This window comes from Vidua chalybeata, chromosome 2 (genome assembly GCF_026979565.1).
Source record: "Vidua chalybeata isolate OUT-0048 chromosome 2, bVidCha1 merged haplotype, whole genome shotgun sequence".
Lineage (NCBI taxonomy): Eukaryota > Metazoa > Chordata > Aves > Passeriformes > Viduidae > Vidua > Vidua chalybeata.
Genome location: NC_071531.1, coordinates 111,675,664 through 111,697,407, shown reverse-complemented (window position 1 = coordinate 111,697,407; position 21,744 = coordinate 111,675,664). Strand labels below are relative to the sequence as shown.

At 43.0% G+C, this 21,744-nt stretch overlaps 1 protein-coding gene across 1 annotated transcript in view; it reads left to right on the top strand.

Moving 5' to 3' along the window:
* Window positions 1-21,744, top strand: part of LOC128783761 (prostaglandin F2 receptor negative regulator-like) — a 66,727-nt gene that overhangs the window by 35,579 nt on the left and 9,404 nt on the right. The window contains 3 exon segments of the mRNA XM_053934803.1: window positions 1,920-2,345; window positions 9,112-9,531; window positions 19,044-19,151. Coding sequence (XP_053790778.1) covers window positions 1,920-2,345; window positions 9,112-9,531; window positions 19,044-19,151 — 954 coding nt within the window.

Below are 21,744 nucleotides of genomic sequence, written 5' to 3'. Positions count from 1 at the left end.
ACAAACTTCAAGTGATTTTCTAAGAACTTGGGATTCTTGTGGCTTTTTCCTTCTTGTGCCCCTGTCTAGACAAGTGCATCTGCTTTCATAGTCTTTGTTGCTGTGAAAATATTAGTTGGTCTTGAATGCCTTCTTTTTGAGGGGAAGGCGTGGCAAAGGGGGAATGGTAAGGGAGTTGTAGAGTGTGAACAATACATCTTGAGGCCCTGGAGTAAACTACTCTTTTGTGAATGAGAAAGGAAGAGCAGTGTAGCTGTAGGATCTAAGGGGCCTTATACCAAAAGTGGGGTTTGGCCATCATTAATAATCTGTGCTTTGGTTGTAGCAAAATTCCATGCATTTTCTTTTTATTTTGCCTTACTTACCCTGAAAATGTGCAGAAATCTCCACATGCTCACTGGCAGTAGGTACCACAGACTTTGTAAGCAGTGCTTTTATGATTTTATGTTGCCTAATGTCACAGAAACTCACCACCAGTATTACCAGATTCTCTGGGGTCTGGTGAGTATTGCTGCCCTTGTTCTTGCTAGATGCAAGGACACTGGTGAGAGATCTTTTCTGCAGGCTGACATAGAAGCAGCCCAGCTTGTTTGCTACAATTGTTTTTATCGTTTGCATCTCAAGTCCAAAAGTGCATATGCACACAGAGTTTCCAGCAGTTCTATTAAGATGCTTTATTATCTTGGCTTGTTGGTGAGCTAAGCCTAAGTTTTAGCCTTGGATTGCCTTCTTTGTCCCAATTATAGCTTCAGTTAATTGTTTCTAGGAGGGCAAAATGCCAAGTAAAACATAAAGCAGGAGATAAATATGGAGTGCTGACTACAGTTAGGCTGTAAAAGCTGTGTGATGAGTATTGGCCAAACAGTTGGGAAGCTGGTCATTTTTCTGAATTATAGTAGACAGCAAGACAAAAATATTCTAATACTAGTAAATAAATATGTATTTCCTCTGTGGTGTGAGATTCTTGCTGTAATCTTTTTCCTTTACTATCTCTATAGTCTGAGAGAAAATAGTCATGCGGCTCCCTTATCGCTTTTAGGCTTTGGGCAGCCAGCTATTTCAGATTTAAATACAACAGCCCCATTCTTAACCCGTGAAACTCAGGCACTGATTTTCCAGCGTGAGATATTCCAGCCTCACAGCTGCACAGCACGTACTTCTCTATGCAGACTGTGAAGTTTCTTCTTATCTACACATCTTCAGCTCTTATCCTACTTAGTATTTATTGACCTAGGTAGTATTTAAACTGCTGACCTCTGAAATTTACTGTGCTCAGCTCTTGGTGCTGCCTCTGGGCAATGCCAGGGGTGTTCCGTGTGCCCTGGTTTGGGTGTCTGGGTGGGTGAACTGTTTGGCTGTGTTTTACCATTTTTAAACTGTTGTAGAGACATGATGGGACGGTTAAGTGTGGAAAAGAAGGCTTTTCAAGATGGGAGGTGGCCTCTTATCCTGGAGAGATACTGGGAAAATGGGATGTCTCTGGTCAGTCTAAACCTAGAGGACACCCAGTGTCCTGCTGCAGGCTGCCCCAGGTATTTGACAAGTGCAAAAAGTGGCTGGCTGGGTTGAAATTGAACTCACAGGTGGGTTCTTGGGGGCAGACCTAAAGGAGGGAATTACTTTGCTCAACAAGATCTATTAGTCCTGATTTTTCTGAAATGGTTTGACTAGACCTATGAAATGGAATGTGTTGTTTGGAAATGCAGACCTAGGGGTACCTGTGTCAGACTGGTGCAAGTCTGAGAACCAGAGTCCAAATTCCAAGGTCTTGTAAGAAAAATGCATGTCGTGGCGCTTGGCTTCTTAGCTCGGATGCTAAAATTGGATGTTAGAAGTTAGTGTATCTTTTAATTTAGTCTGACATTTTCTCCCTTCTTGTAGCTCCTAACCTGTTTTCTTCTGTGTTTTCTCTCCTGCAGAGCCAGACTATGACGTGTTCCTGAATGCCTCTAAAACACCCAAGTTTTCAGATGACCCCACAGAGCTCAATTGCAGGATCACAAACGTTCAGGACACCGAGGCAAACATCCGCTTCACCGTTTCCTGGTACTACAGGCAGCGCCTGCCCGGCGACGATGTGGTGGCAGAGGAGCTCCTGGCTTCGATGGATGCAGACTGGACTCTGCTGCCTGGGGACAGGGGCAGAGAGAGGATTCAGAATGGGGAAATAATCTTGTCTAAAAAGTCTGCTGACACCTTCAGTTTGAGAATCCAGTGGACTTCAGAAGGTGACAGAGGGGATTATTTCTGTGTCATCTCGGCGTGGAGTAGGCACCGCAACAACAGCTGGGTGAAGAGCAAAGATGTGTCTTCTTCATCTGTCAATATTTTCTGGGCTACACAAGGTAGGAACTTTACACCTGGGTGGCTGAGAGCAGGCTTGTCAGCCAGAAGGCCTGCTAATGGTCTTTGGAAATGGGGTTTGGTGTTGATGAAGGTTTAAAAGCACTGTCAACTTGTCTAAAGGCCTTTTATCTGTGGAGGGAAATAACTGCTTTACTTCACTCCTTTATTTTACATCACTACCTACTTTACCAGTTTTATGCAACAGTTTGGGGTGGAAGTGCAAAGGAAGAGACACCATCAAATGAAAGTTTCCATCAAGCTGCTGAGACTTCCAGCAAGTGGCAGGGGTGGCATCCAGCAGCATTGCTGTGGTCATTGCCCACTTTTGTGGCTTGGAGTATTCTGGTCTCTTTAAGGGTGCATCTTGCTGCTAACAGCAGGGTTGTACTGAGGTGAAAAGACGAATGTCACTTTGTCTTCTCTGTCTGAAAGTTTGGGAGCTGTGGTTTTATTTTTCTCTTCTACAAGCCCATGTTCTGAGGAAGTTCACGGGCATAGTACTACCAGCATATCAAAAAATAAGTGGGTACCTGAAAAAAGTAATTCAGTGGTTTGCTTGGATCTTGACCTTTTTTAAGGAAAAGTGAACTAGCTCTAGTCAGTATTTAACTTATTCTGGGGGCATTTTTAGAAGCTTAATAGTTACCTGAAGTTGCTTAACTCTGGTTCAAAATGGGATCTGTGTTTCCTGCATGTGTTGTAGGGTGATACTGTTTTGACTCATAGTGAAGTCATGCAAGAGGGTCTGTTGGAGAGCATCAGAAAGGTTAGGATAACCTAGGACATAATGTGTTTGTCAAAAATCTGTGCTTAGCAAAGCTGCATTGATCTTGATAGACTAGTTTAACAGTCTAGCTTAGGCATCCACAGGCAGAGAACTATATTTCAGAGACAAGCAATTTGAAATAATTTTGAAGTTGTTTAGGGATAATCCCTGAACAGCAAATTGGAAATCTTCTGCTGTGACTCTGCTTCACTGGAGAGAAAAGTGGTGGGCTGCTTGCTCAGTTACTCCAAGCATGTGGTCCAGGGAGAGGTTTGGAGGTTTTTTTCCCTGTTTGTTTGTATTTTTTTTTTTACCCCTGAAGCTGACTTCTCCAGCAGGACTGAGAAGTCTCATTAATGCTGGATGTTGGTCACAATTAGTTCAGTGTTATGCCACAACACGGAGTGTGTGTATGTGCATGCCAGTGTAATGGATTGTTGCCTTCGGAGCGGCTACAGAGACCAGCTGGAGTTGAAAAGTCTCAGCCTGTGTTGACATTTCTGAGGGAAAACAAACCGTGACAGGTGTGAACATTCCCTTGTTTCTGGTTTTGTTCCAGAAACTCTGCTAATTTTGCAGCACAAATGTAAACCTTACAGTCCCTGTGCTGAAAAGTACGTTCTGTTGGCAAAGCTTGTGGTTGGGGGATTTATTATGTGAAAGTGAGCTCTCCTACAAAAACCTTCCCCTCTTGAAAAAGAATGTTATATGTATATGAGGTGGGGAGGGCGAAATACAGGTTTGATTTCCCCTTCTCTTCCACCCATCAACTCCCCCTTCAGCAGTGCAGCCCCAGATGCCTCTCCCTGTGTGCCCTGTCCCCTGCCATATCCTATTCCTGTGAGCTCCAGACTCGGCTGGGAGTCCAGTGCTGTAGCCAGCAACTATGAAGGAGTTAATCTGCTGCTGCCTGTGCTCTCTGACTGTTGTTTTGACAAGTATCTCTGGTGATTTGAGTCCCTAACTGCTCCCAGTGCTTATAAAAGCCAGCAGCCAGGCTCCCACGTGTTTGCCTAAGGAGAGAACAGAAATTTGCCTCTGCCATGCATAGCTTATGCCTATACAGAGACTTTTCTTCCATCTATTTCATTGCTTGCATCTTCTTTGTTGATTTTAGAGCACTGCTTTGGGGGAGGATGTTGGAGAAATCTCAGTTTGAAAACAATTGTTCTGAGTTCTTGAGAAAGGAGAAATGGGTTTATATGGTGTCTGTGGGTCTCTCAGCAAAGAAGGGTGTTCAGAGCCTTTATTCAAAATGTAAACATCATGTAAACATGTAAAAAACCCTTTTTTGTGCATTGTATAATAAGTTGTGCGTTTGCCCATTTGAACTTGGGGTTTTATTGTCTTTGTTTTCTCTTTTATTCTATGGGGGCCAATAATGCTCACACATCTTTCTGCTTACTCAGCTTTGCAAATGCAGCCAATTGCTATCATAGATCACCATTGTTTTTGACATAGTCTGCCTGATATGTTTCTTCCCCTCTTCTACTTTCTCCCCCACCAAGGTGACAAAGAAGTCATCTCTGTCTCATCTCAGAAATTAAAAACATCAGTTGTATTATGTTTTGCTTATTTAGAGTACAAATTCCAGTCAGTGAAAAGGGGTAAAGGAAGGGAGGAAACCTTTTTTTACTAGCTCTGTAAATGATCTTCAACCCAGAAAAAAAGTTTGATATTCTAAAAGTTCATTTTATTTATTTATTTGAATTTGAATTACATGTAGAACACAGATACTGTTTGCATTGAAAAAAATCAATGCTTTTTTCTAAACCAGTGTTGTCAACTTTGGATCTGCATGGAGTACTTAACAGAAGAAAACATTATCTTTTAATTGAAATTCCAAATCCCAAAGGTACTATTATTTGGGGTTTTGTTAATACTTCTGTCTTTAATTTGCAAAATAATTATATTTAACATAATGTTACTTGTCCTAAATGTTTGCCTAGGCCCTCCCATCACATTTAATTGGGAGCAAGGGTGCCATAATCTTTCAGACAGTCCTGTAAACAGAGAACAGATAATATTTCTGCCACCTACTTTTCTTTATCATTGCTGATGTATCACAGACAGTTTCCCCCAGGCACAGAAATCCCCATGGCACTAAGCTGGAGTGTGCATGTGCCAGTTTGGCTGTAGGGACAGGAGTTCCTGCAGCCAGGTGTGTGTTCCTGTGTTCAGGTGTAGGCTGCAGTGCAGCCTTTGGTGTGCCTGCTGTGCTTCCAGAGCTGCTGGGGCTGCACTTGTGCCTTGGGGTGTTGTAGCCACCTCCTACCACAGCAAAGCTGTCACTGCCTTAATGTCTGCTGCATTCCCTGCACTTGCAGCCTTGTCAGTGCACTGGGGGATGAAGGGCCTTTATGAACAATGAGATTCTTGTCAGCAGCCTCAAGTAGGACTATGAGGCTCCAAGGTTGCTGTCAGCCCTGGCCATTGTGCTGCTTTTCCAGCTGGAGTCAGAGCAGTGCAGGGAAGGTGTTTGCTGGTTATGCTAAAGTCTCCTTGCCCTTGAAGCTGTTGGGCTTCTCTAGAAATTTGCCTGGAGCAGATTAGGTGAAAACTGCTTTTGGTCACTACCCAGGAAGTGCTCTTGAAGCTGAGCACACACTTTGTGGTAGAAGAGCAACAGGAGAATTACAGTGTGGCTTAACCACTTGGACTGGCCAGTGATGGAAGGCAGAAGCTTGCACTGCCAGGCTCCAAAGTACAGTTTACTCAAATTTTATTTGAGTCATTTGGCTAGGATTTCTTCTGTTGCTAGCCCTCTGTTTTGGAGAAGTGCCCAAGCTTTGGGTATGGTTTACTTAGGAACTCTTCCCCTACTGCTTTCCAGAATAAACTGCAGATTGCAGCCTCCTGTATATGACCAAGCAGGGTGTGTTTTATTATGCTTTTCATTCATGGAGCTTTGGAAGAAAGAGATGAAACTCCATATGGGACTGCAGGCGTGTATGCAGACAGGCAAGTGTGTGGAGTATTGGTCAAGACACGCACTGCTTCCTTGGCAATTCCCAAAAGATTAGAAATGAGACCTTAGGCTGCAGTTCTTGGAAGAAAACATTCATTTGACCTCTCTGGCTCATCTTATGCTGCAAGATCTGATGAGTAATTTCTGCTAACATAGGAAATATGAAGAGACTTTCCTTTCCCTCTTAAATTTCTGTGCAGATTACTGTTATTTCTAAGATAAGTGCCAAATTTTTGGGCTGCCCTCTTTTTTATAGTGTGCACTCTTATATACACAGACAGCTACATGCTTTTCTAGGTGGGGGTGAAGGAGTGCTAATTACATTTCATCTGCTGCTACTGAAGGAGAACAATATTGGCACAGAATCAGAATATTAAGAATAGTGATCCAGGTTTTTCTAGTTGATAGGATATGGAGTCTTTTTGTTGTTGTTGTTGTTTTACTTTGCTACATATGCAGGTCTCTAATATTATGGCATATACAGAAACTTCCCTTTGATCTTTTTTTGACTTAGTTGCAAAAAGAAACATTCAGCACTTGTAGGTGATGGGTTGCGTGTCCCTTTCTCTAGTCTGTTCTAGATTTCTTATGGTCTAACAGAAGAGGGGGTGCCTCTGCCTTGTGTGTTCATCCAAACTAAGGATCTCATTGGTTTTTAAAGGTAGAAAAATGCTTTGAAAGAACTTTCATAAGGATGTATCTCTTGCTCTCTGTTCAGCATCCGAATTTCTAACCCTTTTGAACTCTTATCACTGTTCTCCAGCTGCATCTCTGGGCCTCGGTTGTTCTCTTCCACACTCTACCAATGGCATTTCTGCTGTTGTCCCATGCTACCCCCACTCCTTTCTCCTTTTCTTCTAGCAGAAATACTTAGTTAAAGCATTTGCTGTTGCCTTCAAATGGAAAACCATTAAAGGATGTCTAGGGACAAAATTTGCTCTGTCCTTTTTGGGGACAATTCACTGCCCTTTCTGCTGCAGTCTGACCTGTGGCTCAGGGAGTAGTGGAAGTTAAAGTGTTTGAAGCTCAGGTAGTAGGGAGAGTTATGTCAGCTGTAGCTGAACTGGTCTGAAAATGTGATGGTGTTTAATCTTAAGCACATATACCAGAGACCAAATGTAGGATTTCCTTCCTGGTGTCTAGGTCTCAGTGCTCTGATGTGAAGATCAACAACATAAAGAACATTTAAATAAGGAGGGATTTTTGCCCAGAGCTGCCTCATATGGCCTAGAAAGCAACAATATGTGCCAGAAAAGTATAACTAGCTGTTTGTGCTTCTGCTTTTGGGACAAAATATAATTGCCTACTATATTCCTAAAAATATGTGAAAAGCTGATCTGTGCCAGGCTCCTAAATACTGCAGCCGTATGAAGAAGGAAATATCAGAGTCTCATAGACACAGAATGAGGACAAAAAAAAAATGGATTTGAAGTCTGGAATCTGATATCTGATGAGTCTTTTCACAAGGGAGAGGAGAATGATTCTGATGCTATACAACTTCATTTGTGATTGTACCCTGAGTGCCTAAATGTGCAACTCTTGTATTGTTACTTGCTTAGTAGGTGGAAGTGTGAGAGGGGTTTGGTGTGGAGTATCAAATAATTCTGTGCTCAGCTAGACCACTAGAAGCATCTCAGCCTTCACTGCTCCTGCTGTTTCTTTATATAGCTTTGTACTGTGATCTGCTTTATACAGTACTGATTTAAAGTTGTCATACCGGGTTTCTCATCTTGTGGGCTGTGTTTACTCATTGTGAAAACTGCTGCTTGAAGGCAAAACACTGCAAAATGTAATCTTGACAAGTATCTTGTTGCTCTTGTGGGGAGGACATAAATATTACTGCATTTAAGTTCAGTTTGGGGAAATGTATTTCAATCTCACCATTGCTTATTTCCCTTTTCCTGAGAAGTTTTGTCTTGCATAAAGAGGTTCTGTGGAGCTCTTTAACATGCCTACACTTTTTTTTTTTTTTTTTTTTTTTTTTTTTTAATAAAGGATGGAAGGGAAAATATGGTGCAGCAAAGTAAGTCCAGAGAGTTGGATTGGCTGTACTTTTGCAATACTTGTTACTTCTACGTATTCTGCCCCAGCCCCCGTTTCCTTAAGAAGAACCATGATGTACATGCTGTATTTTCATCACAATGCCAGGAAACTAGCAACTCCCTTTCCTTTTATCTGATTCTGATTTCAGTCACTTCTCATTTTCTCAGTTTCTCACTGTGAGCTTATATTTTGTGTGTCTTGGAGCTGTTCTCTGAGAGGTATAATTTTCCCAAACCCTGTAATTAAGGGATTCTTGGGATTGAGGAGCCAGTAGAGAATGGAAGGAAGCTAAGCAGTAAGCGTTGCTGGAATTCTTGATGTCACATGGGAAATGTCAAGATTTCTGGTAGGCTTGTATGCAAGTAAATGTATGAGAAGCAAGGGAAGGAAAGGCTGACATGGAGGCAGAGGTGTGTGTAAATCTGTATGGGGATGCCTGGGGTGGAGACTTCTGTTACCACCAACTTTTGTCATGTGTTTTCAGCTGAATGTGTCTGGATTGCCATTAGGAATGTCTTTAGTGTGGATTTTCAAGGAATAAAAGATGCTACACTAAGTGCTGCCAATTCAGCGAGTGGCAGCTTTTGTCATTAGTCATGAGTATTTCAGCAGTGCCCTTGTTACCCCATCACTGAGGGTGCTCTTCCAGATCCAGTATAAAACTGGGACTCTGAATCTTGTCTAACATCTCTATTCCTGAATAAAGCAATCCTGGGGATCCTGTCTTGTTACAACCTGTGTATTCTATTATCTGTTCAGTATTTGGTGTTTGTTTGAATTTGTGCATCTTGACCCAAACTGTTTTGTACTTGTTTGTGTGTGCTCTGTTGAGTAGCATTCTGGGCTGTCCACATGTTTAGATAAATGTGCTGCGATTTGTTCCTCCAAAGGAGAAACCTTGCCTGTCTGTAATCTTCTAGGTTGAATGGTGCTGCAGAAATACCTGTTTGTTAACCCTCTCTTGCTGCTTATTTCCTTCCCTCTTCAGATTACACGCTTACAGTGGAGGCGGTGAAATTGAAGCCATTCTTTGTAGCAGGCCACACCTTTGAGATGACGTGCAAAGTGTCCTCCAAAAACATCAAGACGCCGCGCTATTCCGTCCTCATCACAGCTGAGAAGCCCCTCACGGACCAGTCGAATCCCAACGGAACCACTCGCATCATCTCCTTGAACCAGGATTCAGTGGTGCGGCTGGAAGACTGGACGGACCAGACCCGCGTGGACGGGGTGGTCCTGGAGAAGGTCCAGGAGAACGAGTTCCGCTACAGGATGTATCAGACCCAGATCTCTGATGCTGGCCTGTACCGCTGCGTGGTGACCGCCTGGTCTCCGGGTGGCGGTGGCATGTGGCGTGAAGCCGTGAATGGCTTATCCAACCCTATCCAGATAGACTTCCAGACAGCAGGTTGGTACAGAACCTGGCAGCCGTGTGTCTAAGCCAGAGAGGGAGGGAAGTCTGAGACGCTTTCCCATTGATTTCCCTGTGTCTCAGAAATACCTACTCTTTGGAACAAATGGTATGATGGCTGAGAGCTGTGCTTGTCTTCTTTGGTGGTACTTGTGTCCTTTGTGCTATTGATTGTTTACAGAAAGATGTTTAATGAATTGGCTGTAATCATAACCCCTGGGTTTTTCTCTACTAATGCAGCTTTTATGGTCCTGCAGGCTCGGAGCTCGTTCTCAGTATGGAGCAACTGCTGCTGCATTTGCCAGCTGTATCACTAGATTGTTAGTAGCGGCTGCTCTGGAAGAACATTAATATAAACGGGATTTCTGTTCCAAAACAGACTCTATTAGCATAGCATTAAATTCCCTGAGCACACCTCACTGTTGATGTAATTGCAGAAAATGGTCAGGTCAGGGTAACATTTCAGCCATCTCAGTAAGTGTATCCTGCCACTGCAGGATGTTAGAGGTCCCTCATGGCTGAACTACAAAGGTCCACAAATTGGGAGGAATTTCAGTACCCAGGAGGACATCCTGTTCCTCAATTGCTTGCTGAAACCCTTACCTTCAGCTGTAACTAAGCCTGCCTGTTGAGACTTTTCTATAGAAACGTGCCGTGCCTGATACTATGTTGGAGGGAGGGAGAGATGGATGGCATTGATTTGGATCATCAGAGATGCATATTAACTCTGACTTCTGTCATGTTATATTGTTGGGAAATGCAGTGGGAGCTGTTTTTATAACACTGGTGCACATACGAGTGAAGGGCTCCTCTCATGATTTGATAAACCAAGCTGGTGGGGCTTTCATAGTCATATTCTGCTGGTATTAAGAGGCTGCAGCATATTTAGGAGATGTGTCTGTACCTAAGCAAGAGCAGCCTGACTTCTGGCTGGATCCACAGCTAAGGTAATTATTCTAGATGATGTGGTTCCTAAGATCTGAACTTGCTTATATGGCACGCTGGGAAAAGGACAAGGGCTGGTCATAGGAGGACAGCCTGGCAATGAGGACATCACTTCGGAGGAAGCTTTGAGATGTAGATTTGACAGAGGACATTGATTCAGCTTCTTTGAGTTTTAGGTAATTTCTCAAGATGGTTTAGAGGCCTGCAGTTTTAGCCTTATTACTCTTTGTATCTGGGTCAGACACAGTGGGAGAGTAGTATTTGCAAAGGGAGTGATAAAAGAAACCATCAAGAATGAAATCTGCACAAACCCCCACCCTTCCCCTCCAAGCTCTTATGCAGAGGCTTTCCTGCACAAAAGTGGTGGTTTGTGCCTCTCCCAATATTGCTGATCTTGTGTCACTTTGAACTCCCATCCAAAAAGTTTGTTGGGATGCTTTGGCACCCAGGGTTCAGAGAGAAACCTGTGAGCAATGCAAGGGAGGGAAGCGTGCGTGTTGTTGTCTTGACTTCTTTTTGCTGTCAGCCTCTCCTCCCGGCCCCTTCACCCAGATAGGATTTCTGGAGCGTGGGGTGAAGAAAGGGAGGCAGTGTGTAGCAGTGCCCTGGGAATGTGTGAATTCCAGGAGCAGGGCTGGAGCAGGGGGAGGGATGGTCCTTAAGCCCTGTCAGCCTTCCATTCTTTACAAAAGAATGAAGAAAGAAATGAGATCCCAGGCACAATTTGCTGGAGTGCTATTTCCCAAAATAATCTTGGCATGTAGCAAAATCTGTTTTGAAATACCTGCAATTTTCTTTAATTGATGGATGAACTTTGTGTCCTTCAGTTGTTACTCAGATATCCCTGCTGGATATTCACCTCTGGGCACGATGAGAACACATGATGAGCACAGTTAGAATGGACTAACTGTGGAATTATTATTTGGGAAATCATCTGGAATTAAGTGTACAAGACAGAAGATGTTTCGTGGGTGTGTTACTTTGGTTTTGTTTGCTGAAACTTCCTGTCTTTGATGCAGACTGAGTCAGGGAGCCAGAGGTAAATGGCAAAGCTGTGGAGCAGCTATGAAAGCATAGCTCAGATATCACACCCTTCTCTTGCATCCTGTGGCACAAGCAGCTGTCAAACTTGTTCTTCAGAAAAAATAAGTTGGTGCCAGAATTTCCCTAATGGGCATGGTGCAAGGCAGATCTGCTGTGGGAGCTAGTTACTTGTTGGGAAAATTTCCTCAAAATTGGAGGGAAGATGCTAACAGGAAAGGTGCAGGAAAAAAGAGGGGCATGCAGCTTTCCCGGCAACTGGGAAAAAACCCCAAAACCTGGGGAGCACCAGTGTGCTAAATCCTAAGTTGTCGGGAGGGTGGGGTGTGGTATCTTATGAGTGTTTGTCCCTGATAGGAAAACTGTTAAGGAGTCAATTGCACTGATTTCTCAAAGTGTAACAGAAAGACAACTTATCTGTAACTGCTGGAGGGAATGTATACAGCAGTGCAATTTTGAAAAATAGGCTGTATTCCAGTCTTCTCCGAACTTTGAAATCTTGGGCTTGGGCAGCATTTTCAGCTTCCATCCTGGTTGTTGGAGTAGGGAAAGGATCAATAAGGAAGCAGCATTTTCAGCAAAAGGAAGCCCTTAAAGGGTTTTACGTGAAGCTTTTAGTCCTATGAGGAATTTCTTTCTCAGTTGTTTTTATTGATTCCCCTTTGATGGGGGATGGTGAGGCTTGCTGGGACTGGAAATCCTTCTCTCTCATTTGACTCTCTCCCAGATCTCTCCGAGCTGAATGATGTTTCAAAGAGGAGTTCTTAAGCGTGCATACACATTGTGCAATGTGATCTCTTTGAGTGGTAGGGGCCTGTGAGCTTTTCATATATGAGCTGGGGACTGCACATGTGAAATTTCAGTGTTTCCTGCCACAATAGGCTTGAAATGTGGCAGTGCTCTGAAATGTTTTTCCATGAACATCTGTGGAAAATGTCTTGCTTAGATTCTTTCCATTCAAGGCAGAACTTGCTGGCTGCAAGCAGAGATCTCTCTTCTTTCTCCACTTGCTGTTGCTGAGGGATGTATTTATTCAATTTGGTAATGATCTGAAATGTTAATGTAGAGGCATTTGTTTGAAACACCCTGAACTAAAAAAATAGGAAACATGGATTTTGTCTACTGGACCATATGAACTGGAAGTGAGGGTGGGGGAGTGTGGTGAGGAGGAGCCTACTAGGCCATTAGTTTTCAAATATTCAATCAATGGCAGATTGTTCTCTGCTGGATATATTTAAGGACCAGAGAGGATCTTGTGAATCTTCTGGTATGACCTCATGGATAACATGGATCGCTAGACCAGTTTTGTCAAACGAATGCCTTTTGTATGTCCAGCTGCTGTAAGCAAAATAAGCTTATCTGGTGGGCAGGGAAAGCTGTCCCATATGAAAAATTTAATATTCCTCAGTGCTTTTTTTTTGTCTTTCCACTGTAGGACAGAGAGGTTCTGCCATGTCTTTTTTAAAAGGTTGCCCAGTAATGTGAGGAACAAGAGCAGCTGTCAGTGCCTGTCTTGAAATGTTCTCTTAATTTCATTGCACATTTTCTACTCCAGTGCATCCTCTCTCCTCCCGAGCTATTGGTTGATGCATGTGTACAGAGCCTTTCTTTCAGCCTGGGACACACCAGTCTTCTGTCCCTTGTGTTATTCTCAAGCCAGTCTATGAAGACAGCTTCATAAACTCTGTTTTGGCATATGTCCTTTAATCTTCAAACCCTTTCACCATGAACTGGGCAACCCAGGTTAGTGTTTAGAATGTCTTTACCTAGTACACACTCTCAGGGATTTCCACAGAAGTGTCTCATTTTCCTTTCCCTTGAAGGAAGTAGGGAGAAGGAAGCTTTTAATCTCATGTTGAGAAGTGTGTTATGAGAGAGATCCATTTGGAGCTTGGCTGTGCTCTGAGCTGTCTCTGCTCTGTGCCATTCAGCAGAGGGTAGAAAGTTCTGGAGAGGCAAAAATAAAAGAGAACTTGTAAGGGAAATATCTCAATGAAATCTTCAACTCTGGATTACATCTGTATGTGAGCTCATTGCACAGCAATGTATTATCGTTCACTTTGGAAGAAGCTGAGATAAACCAAGAGCTGCTGAAATATGAGCTGAGTATTGATGTTGAGCTTGCAATTAAAATGAAATGATGCCCTGCAATGACCCCGAGAGATACTCAATTTCAAGAAGGGCGAATAGAAAGATTCTTAAAGGAAAGAAAGCTTCATCACGGAAATGAATGAAAAGCAGTGCAGCAGAAACTCTTTGGCAAGAAAGGCTGGTATTTTCCAGCCACTGTTAATGGGCAGGAACATGCTTTGTCATTGTGTGCCTTTGTGCCTGTGTGCATTAATTTGTAGCTGGAAGTAGAAACCACAGACTTAACTACTGAGGGCTGCTTCCAGTAACAGCCATTATGAGGCTTGGGGTAAAGCTTGTTAGGGAACAGCTTCACGAAGAAACTGGGAAAGGGCAGGGGTCTGGAAAAGTGAAGGTGAAGAAACTTATTATCTGGAGAAAAGCAGGTCATGGAATTCTCAGCTGAAGAGTGAATGATTTGGTGCCAGGGCAGAGATGAGTAATATTTTGGATGATGCAGAACTCGTGAGTTGCATCAGTTGTTTTTTCCCCTTTGTGGTCTGTGGTGCTGTCTGATTGGAAGCAGGGAAGCAGTGTGCAGGAATTCCAGCCCCCCTGTCAGTAATGGACTGGGCAAGGGCTTCTTGGGGGGAACAGCCTGCCCCAGGGCTATGTTGCCATCAGATTACTTGACCTTTCTCTTCTCTACTTGGCTGGGAAATAAAGGTAGCTTGTGTCTGTGGGGACACTACCTTATTTCTGCAGAGAAGTACAGGGTGAAATGATAATCAAAGAAGACAAAACATCACCTAGGACCCTAGATAATTACCACCTTTTCTGTTATAGAACTGGATTTTAACTGGCTCTTAGTTATTCTCTTTCATTTTCCCATTTTTCTTGTAGATTTAAAGTGTTTGGATTACTGAGTAGGGAAGGAAAGCAGGGACAAAATGGGGTAACATCAGGTGAAGAGGGCTCAGAATTTGTCTCCAATTTGTAAACCCTTAAGCTGAGTAAATTAATCAACTTGAACTCCTCTTTTCCACCCTGCAGCCCCTTCAGTGTGAATCTGATTGAGCACAAAATACTAAACAAATCTTGGTTCAAACATATAAAATATTAAAATATTAAAATAATTAAAATAATAATTAAATAATTAAAATATTAAACAAATCTTGCAAACACTTTTTCCTTTCATGTTTATGTGTAGAAGAATTAGCATAGCACTTTTTAGCTGAAAACTGTATCACTATAGGGTTTGGCTCCTGGAGTGACCTTCCTGGTGACATGAGATCAACAGTTTGAGCATTGAGATCTATTATAAAAGGGAGCATTCAGAGAAAAGTACACTGAAGAAATCCTGATTCTGGAACCTGGTTTCTCTTTAAGCACTTCTGGATTTCTACTAGTAACTTCTAACCTCAATTTCTTCACTTTGTTTAAATTTGTGTAGTGTTTTTCAAGTTCAGGAGTCAAGAAATGCTGTGAAAACTCTTACCATCCTGACTGCAGATGCTTTTTAATATAGAAATTGTTATTACTTTAATAAAGAAGAAAACTTATTTTAGGTGTTTTATCTAAGCTTACATAAGGCCTTATTTATAGTGAAGAACAGATATTTTGGCTTATTTTAAATCAAAGTTCTCAGCAGAAAATGGCAATTTATGATGCTTAGCTCTTAGAATTGGGAATGCTGGTTTGTTTTGTAAATCTGTGCTCTTTAGCTTCTAAATTATTTGAGGGAATGACACTTATCTTCAAATCTGAAGTTATTAAAATCCAGTTATTTCTCAGCTTTCAAGCTCATGAACAGCTTTTTCAGCATTTAACTTTGCTTTGTTCTTGATGAGTTTTGCTTGATCAGGTCATGCTTGATCTGTCAGCCCTGCAGTTGAAACTAAACTCTGGTTTGTTTATTCTCCCGAGTGACCAGTAGGTGCCAATTACAGTATTTCAAACTGTTAAGTGCAGGTGGCAAAGATGGCCAAAGCCACATCATCTGTTACCGGCAGAGTTCTGTTTTTCTCGGTGTTAATGTAGCATGAGCTCATACCTCACTGAAGGAGAGAGTTCCTGTCACCTCCCCAACCCTTCCAGTGACACTGTAAGTGCTTGAGCTTGACGGTGCTGAGACCCTGAGCCAGTGTCATCAGAGTCTGCTGGGAGTTGCCTCTTTTACCACGTGCCTGTATCTGTAACCTCGGCAGTGAGATGTTTGGCCTCTTTCTTGTGTGTTTTGTTTTTTTTGGTTTGTTTTGTCTTGGAGGGCAAAAACTTGTGAAAAGTACTTGGGTTTTGTGTTCTGAGCCTTGCTTGGTGTGGTCCAGATCCAGGGCTTCTTGAACACTGGATGGGAGAATGGGGCACTCAGACAGTCTCCTGCCTTTTCAGGTCTTTTTAAGGGAAGAGTAAATCTCTGAAGGTGCTTTATTCTGTCCTTTCATGCCTGAGGCACAGGGCATGGGTCATGTGGGCAGAAGGCCTGAGAAATACACCCAAAGAAGACATAAAACCCTAGGAAGTTGCAGCCACGCAGTTTTCAAGACTGAACTGAGGAACTTTCACTGTAATCAATCTTGCTTAGGTTAAAAAAATAATTAAAGGTTGTTTTCCTTCTTCAGCTGAAGAGGGAAGAGCACAACCCCCAACACATCTCTTGACTCTTTATTGATATCCAGTTCTAGCACAGGACAGTGATTTCTCCCTGGAGGTAGAAAAGGTAATTTGCAAGAGATGTTACCTGCTAGGGACATACCTTAAGGGAAAGAACTGTTTGTGCCTTACCAAGGGAAAGCATGATCCTGAAATGCCAGTGCAGCTGATGCCTTGGAGCCTTCCTGCCTAGGAAGTTTTGGCTCTTCATGTGGGAGGCTCAGTGGAGAAGTGCTTGGTGACCCAAAGTGGAGGAGTGTGTTGGGAGTGTTGCATTTCCATGATCCACAGCCTTTCCTGGCTGAGTGACCAGCCAAGCTCAGCTTTTACCCTTGTGATATCCAGTGGCCAGGAATGCTCTGACTCCGCTCCACGTTAGTGGTTTGTTGGTTTGCCAGGGTTTGAAGGCAGTGTCTGTTCAATGCAGGAGGTACCTGGACTTTCAGCCTAGAAATAAGGCCTGAAAAATCCCGTGTGCCCTCTGTCTTTCCTTGTTTAATCTGCCAGGGCAGGGGTAAGGCAGCCCATCCTTAGCCTGACAGAGTTGCAATCATGCAGTTCCTCTCTCTTGCTCAGCCCCTCCCAGCATCCAGTCCGTTTGCATGTCCAGTATTCCTGATGTGATGTCACCTCATGTGCTGCAGGGTAGACTTAGGATAGCCTCTGGGTTATGGACAGTATCAGGATAATTATGGTGCTGTTGTGCCTTTGATCAGTGACTGTGCTGGGAATCCAGGGATGTTCCTAGCAGATTTTGACAGTCTCTTTGTTTCTTTTCTCTGACAGTTCACACACAGCTTGAGACTTTCCTGCTTTTAGTTGGCTGGAGTGCCCTGGTCCATGCTGCCTTTAATCCCCTCGGACCTTGAACTTCTGTCTGCCCAAGTCCTGGAAAATGTCCTGATTTATCTGAGGACAAATAATCAAATAGGCTGCAAGGGGAATATAGTTTGGGGTGTGTGTGTGTGAATGTCAGGAAACAAATTGAATTCTCACAAAACCAGTTTAGACAGATGCTGAGGAAGCATTCAGATTAATCTTTGTTCATCTCCTAGGAAAAGGATCCCATCATACTGAGCTTAAGTTAGAGCTGCAGCCAGCTTGTGAAGTCACTACCTGAGCAGCTGATCTCAGTATTCTGGGTCTCTTGTTTCCTTAAATGTGTTCTAGCATAAACATATAGGAGTCTTGGCTGGTAATCCATGTATAACCTCTATTGCATCTCTACCACCCTTTTATCCTTGTTTGGGGGGGGTAATTTGCAGTGTTAATTTTAAGAAAGATCTTCTAGTGTCAAAAATGGGTGTCAAACTCTCAGATTGTATGTCTGCATACTACCCTTGTGTACAAAAGTACAACTGCTTCTGGGGCAGAGGAGAGGGCTGGTGGAAACTGGGGGAGGGGGGATTTTGGAAGCTGGAGAAGTAATTAATGTGCTGTATTTGGAATTAATTTCTTAGTGTGCTGTGTGCTTTCTGTTGAGCAAAACAAGCCAGGCCCTTATAGTCTAGAAAAGTTGCACCAAAAATTATAGCTCTAGCTTCATGATACATCCAAGTTTCTTTCCAGAACCTCAGTTTGGGAATGATGTGGTGTGTGCCATGTGGTGAGCTATCAGTACAGAAACCTGTTGAGAGGGCAAGGCATAAGTGGGTTGTTTTGGATGATTTCCTGACACGTTCTTCATTAAAAGCATTGTTTGCCACTCATCTTCAGTGGATTTGAAATGTAGGGTTATTGTACAAAAAGAGTAGCAGGTAAGAGTGGAGAAGAGCAAATAAACAGCTTTTTCTTTCCTCCCAAGCCACCCTTCTCTGCTTGTTGTTGCTGCTGTTGTGCCAGAAGTAGGTGAGCCAGGTAATAATGGGAGTCTAAGGAGTGTAAAAGGGTTAGTTCTTAATCTGAGTCCCAAGTCTTTTCTTGGGTTCCCTGGCTCTTTTCCCCAAAGTCATCCTGGAGATCACTGTTGGGATCAGCTTTCCTTCTACTTGTCTCCTTCACCTTGATTAGTAAGAGAAATCACAGAGGTATTTTGGTACATTCTTCAGTTTCTGCCCTGTGAAACAGCATTTACAATGCTGGCATATCTGAGGAGCTGTGATTTTGTTACTTTTGCGCTAGAGATGCAGCTGTTGTCAAAATTCGGCTAAGGTTTGGTTTTTTAACCAGTGTATGTCAGAAGTCTTTTAAAACATCACAGTGTTGTCATGGTATCTGAGTATTTCAAAACAGCCTAATGGTTTTCATTGATATCATCACCACTTTGCAGCTGAAGGAGTTCCTGTACCCTTGGGCTTTGAGACATCTACAGAAGAAGCTATCTGTGGCAGAGCCTGAAGGAAAACCCTCAGAAAAGTATTATCAGATGCACTACTTGTATTGTCTGTTCCATTGCAGAACCATTGGTATTGTTAGGATACTGTTTTGCTTTAACTTGAATTCCTGTTGACAGCCTCAACAAAAAGATCTATTCTGGATTAGCCTGAAGATCTGAACTCCACATTCTCTTAAAGGAGTCACCAGTGGAAGACCAGCTCCTTTTGTGCTGGAGAGTAGAAGGCAGATTTGGGGAGCAGCTTCTGCGTTGGGTGAAAGGTCTGATGGTTTGGGTACTTTCTCTTAATACAGGATTAAATGGCTAAAAATGGAAAACTATTTTACAACAAACTTAAATGGCTGCTTATCCCTACTTCAGAGATCTGTCTCCACAAACGAGGAGAGAATGCTTCAAAAATGTGCAAGAAGGGTGTTGGACAGTGAAGTAAAGCCCGTCATGAATAATTGTGGTTACTCTTTTCTAGGTCCTGTGTTCAATGTCTCGGTGCATTCTGACAGCCCAACGATTTACCAGGGTGAGGTGGCAGATTTGCTGTGTATCGTCACAATGGAAGGAATGCCACTCGAGCCAGGTATTTCAGCAAAATTATTTCACCTGTAACTCATTTGCCTTCAGAAGTTACAACCCTATGTCCTTTGAGTGAGGCTGGAGAGTTGAACCAAAAATTCTGTAGAACTAGATAAAACCAGGACAGTGTGCTTGCTTTTACATGCCTCAATTTAAAGCATTTTTTTTTCATTTTACCTCCTGAGGGGAGAGGGGAAAAATGTTCTTACCATCAAATCCCCCTCTGCTGTCCTTATCAACTGACCCCACTGCAGGTAATCTCAACCTACAACCAGCAGATGGGCCATGAAAACCATTCCTATTCCCTTTAAATGGAAAGGAGGTCCATTGGCTAAACCATTTAGAAGAAAATGGTCATCTGTAAAGAAATCTTAGATATCTGGCCAGTCAGCTTCTCACTTTGGAGTGAATTTAAGGCTTAAGGTAAATCTAAAAATCATAATAAGTGACTGCTTCAGCCTAAATGCCAAAATGAATGTTCATTGCCTTCAGAGTTGAGCATCCTTTTTTATGTGGAAGAAAGAAATACAGTACCTAGTTCCTGTGAGAAGGGTAGCAGACACAAAAGCAAATTTTTATGGAGAGCTAAAAAGTTCAGAGAATTGCTCAAAACCTAGCTGCTTGCCAAGCATTGTCTGAGCTGCTTTTCATCAAAATGCTGTGAGAGTAACTCTCTTTCTTATACCCAAAATTTGGGTTTGGAGTGAGTTATTATGTATATGGATATAAGCATCTCTTCAAAATAAATCTACTAATATATATGTAAATATAAATATATGTGAATATATCTAAATATAAAGTCGTCATGATTTATGCCAAACTTTAAAAGCCTACACATAAACCACTACAAAAGAGGTGCTGTGCAGAAAATATTACTTATGATGTAGTGGCTGATGAGATGAGGTACCAGGCTTAGTAAAGGCCCATCACTTTGAAATTACAAGATGTCTGTTCTACATTAAATCTGAGCGTGGCAGGGAAGCAATTTGCTAGATTGCAGTCGTGTGCTGCCTGTGAAAAAATGATAGAAGTCTGTAGATTGTATTATTGAAATGCTTGGTAGGGAGGAAAAGCTCGAGTAAACTTTATTGCTGTCAAAAGACTCATAGCCTGGGATATTGGGCACAGCAAGCAGCAATGTGTGCCTGTGCATCCACCTCAGCCTGTCCTGTGGCTTCTGCTCAGCAGGAAACCTCTTCCACGTTGAGGTGTGCTCAAACTCTTACAGGTATTGTTGTGAGGCAGTACCCAGAGCATCTGCCTTCCTTTCCAAAGCAATAATTGCTGACAGGGAGCAGCTGCTGCTTCTGCTGGTGCTCGACAGCCTAAATAAGCTCGGCGTTGCCTTGTGAAAGAGGCTTCAGCATCCCTGACTCAGTTAAAACTTGAAAACTGGAACACAAGTTCCACCTGAATATGAGGAGGAGCTTCTTTACTGTGAGGGCTACCACACACTGGAACAGGTTGCCCAGAGATGTTGTGGAGGCTCCTTCTCTGAAGAGATTCAAAAGCCCTCTGCACAGAATCCTGTGCCGTGTGCTCGAGGATAACTCTTGAGGCAGGGAGGTTGGACCAGATGACCTCCAGTGGTCCCTTCCAGCCTTACCCATGCTGTGAAAAGAGGCCACTTAGTAGCAGTGGGGCTCTCCTGTCAGTGCTTTGCTGCAGCTGGGTTTGGGATGGGTTTGTGTGTATTTGGTACCTTGAGATTGGGAGGAACACAGACTGTATAAGGATAATCAAAAAAGTTGAAGTAAAGAAGTGTTGCCTTTTGAGGAGCTGATCATCAGCACAGTTAAGTTTTAACTTGGCAACTTCACAAGGGTTTGTGGGTGTCTGTTCAATTGATAGATTATCCCTGGAGCTGGAGATGATGCTGTTTCCAGCAGTCATGGGCAACCAGAGCAGAGTCTTAAATGTCAGCACTGTAATCTGTTCCATAACTGGGTAATGTCATCTTGGACATGGCAGACCTCTGTGGTGTTTTTTTATCTTGTTTCTTTCATGTTGGTGGTTTGTTTGGTTTTTCTTTTTCTGTCTGTAATGGGGCAGATGAGACACAGACAAGTAAACCTAGAGTGGAGTAAAATGTGGCATTGTGGCAGGCTTTGAGAGGGCTTTTCAGTCCATGCTCTGAGCCTCCAGTTGCAGGATAGGCAGGATTTGGGGCCTAACAAGCCATGCTGTGTGATGAAACACAGTCTTTGCTGGTCCTCTGGATGAGACTGGCAGAAGAACTGCAGGGAACAGCTGGAATTGATGCAGGGTGTGCAGGCTTCCCTCATCCATCTGCCTTCTTGGCCATGGGAGCTGGAGGGGGCTAATGGAGCAGGTTAGAGGAAGGGCTTAAGGGCTTGTATGGTAGCAAACATGTAGTTCCTCACTGGTAACCTTATTCCTCTGTGTCCCATCTCTGATCTGTCTTTATGCTGTGTCAGTATCACAGTTTAATTCACAAACAGAATGGAGGACTTGCTTTTTAAATTAGTGCCAAATGTTAGACAGACTGTGAAAATAATGGGGCTGTCTCATCCCACTGGGGACATGAGGCACGCTGTTAGGGAAAGCCTACACCTGGCATTTAGAGAAACAAGGCA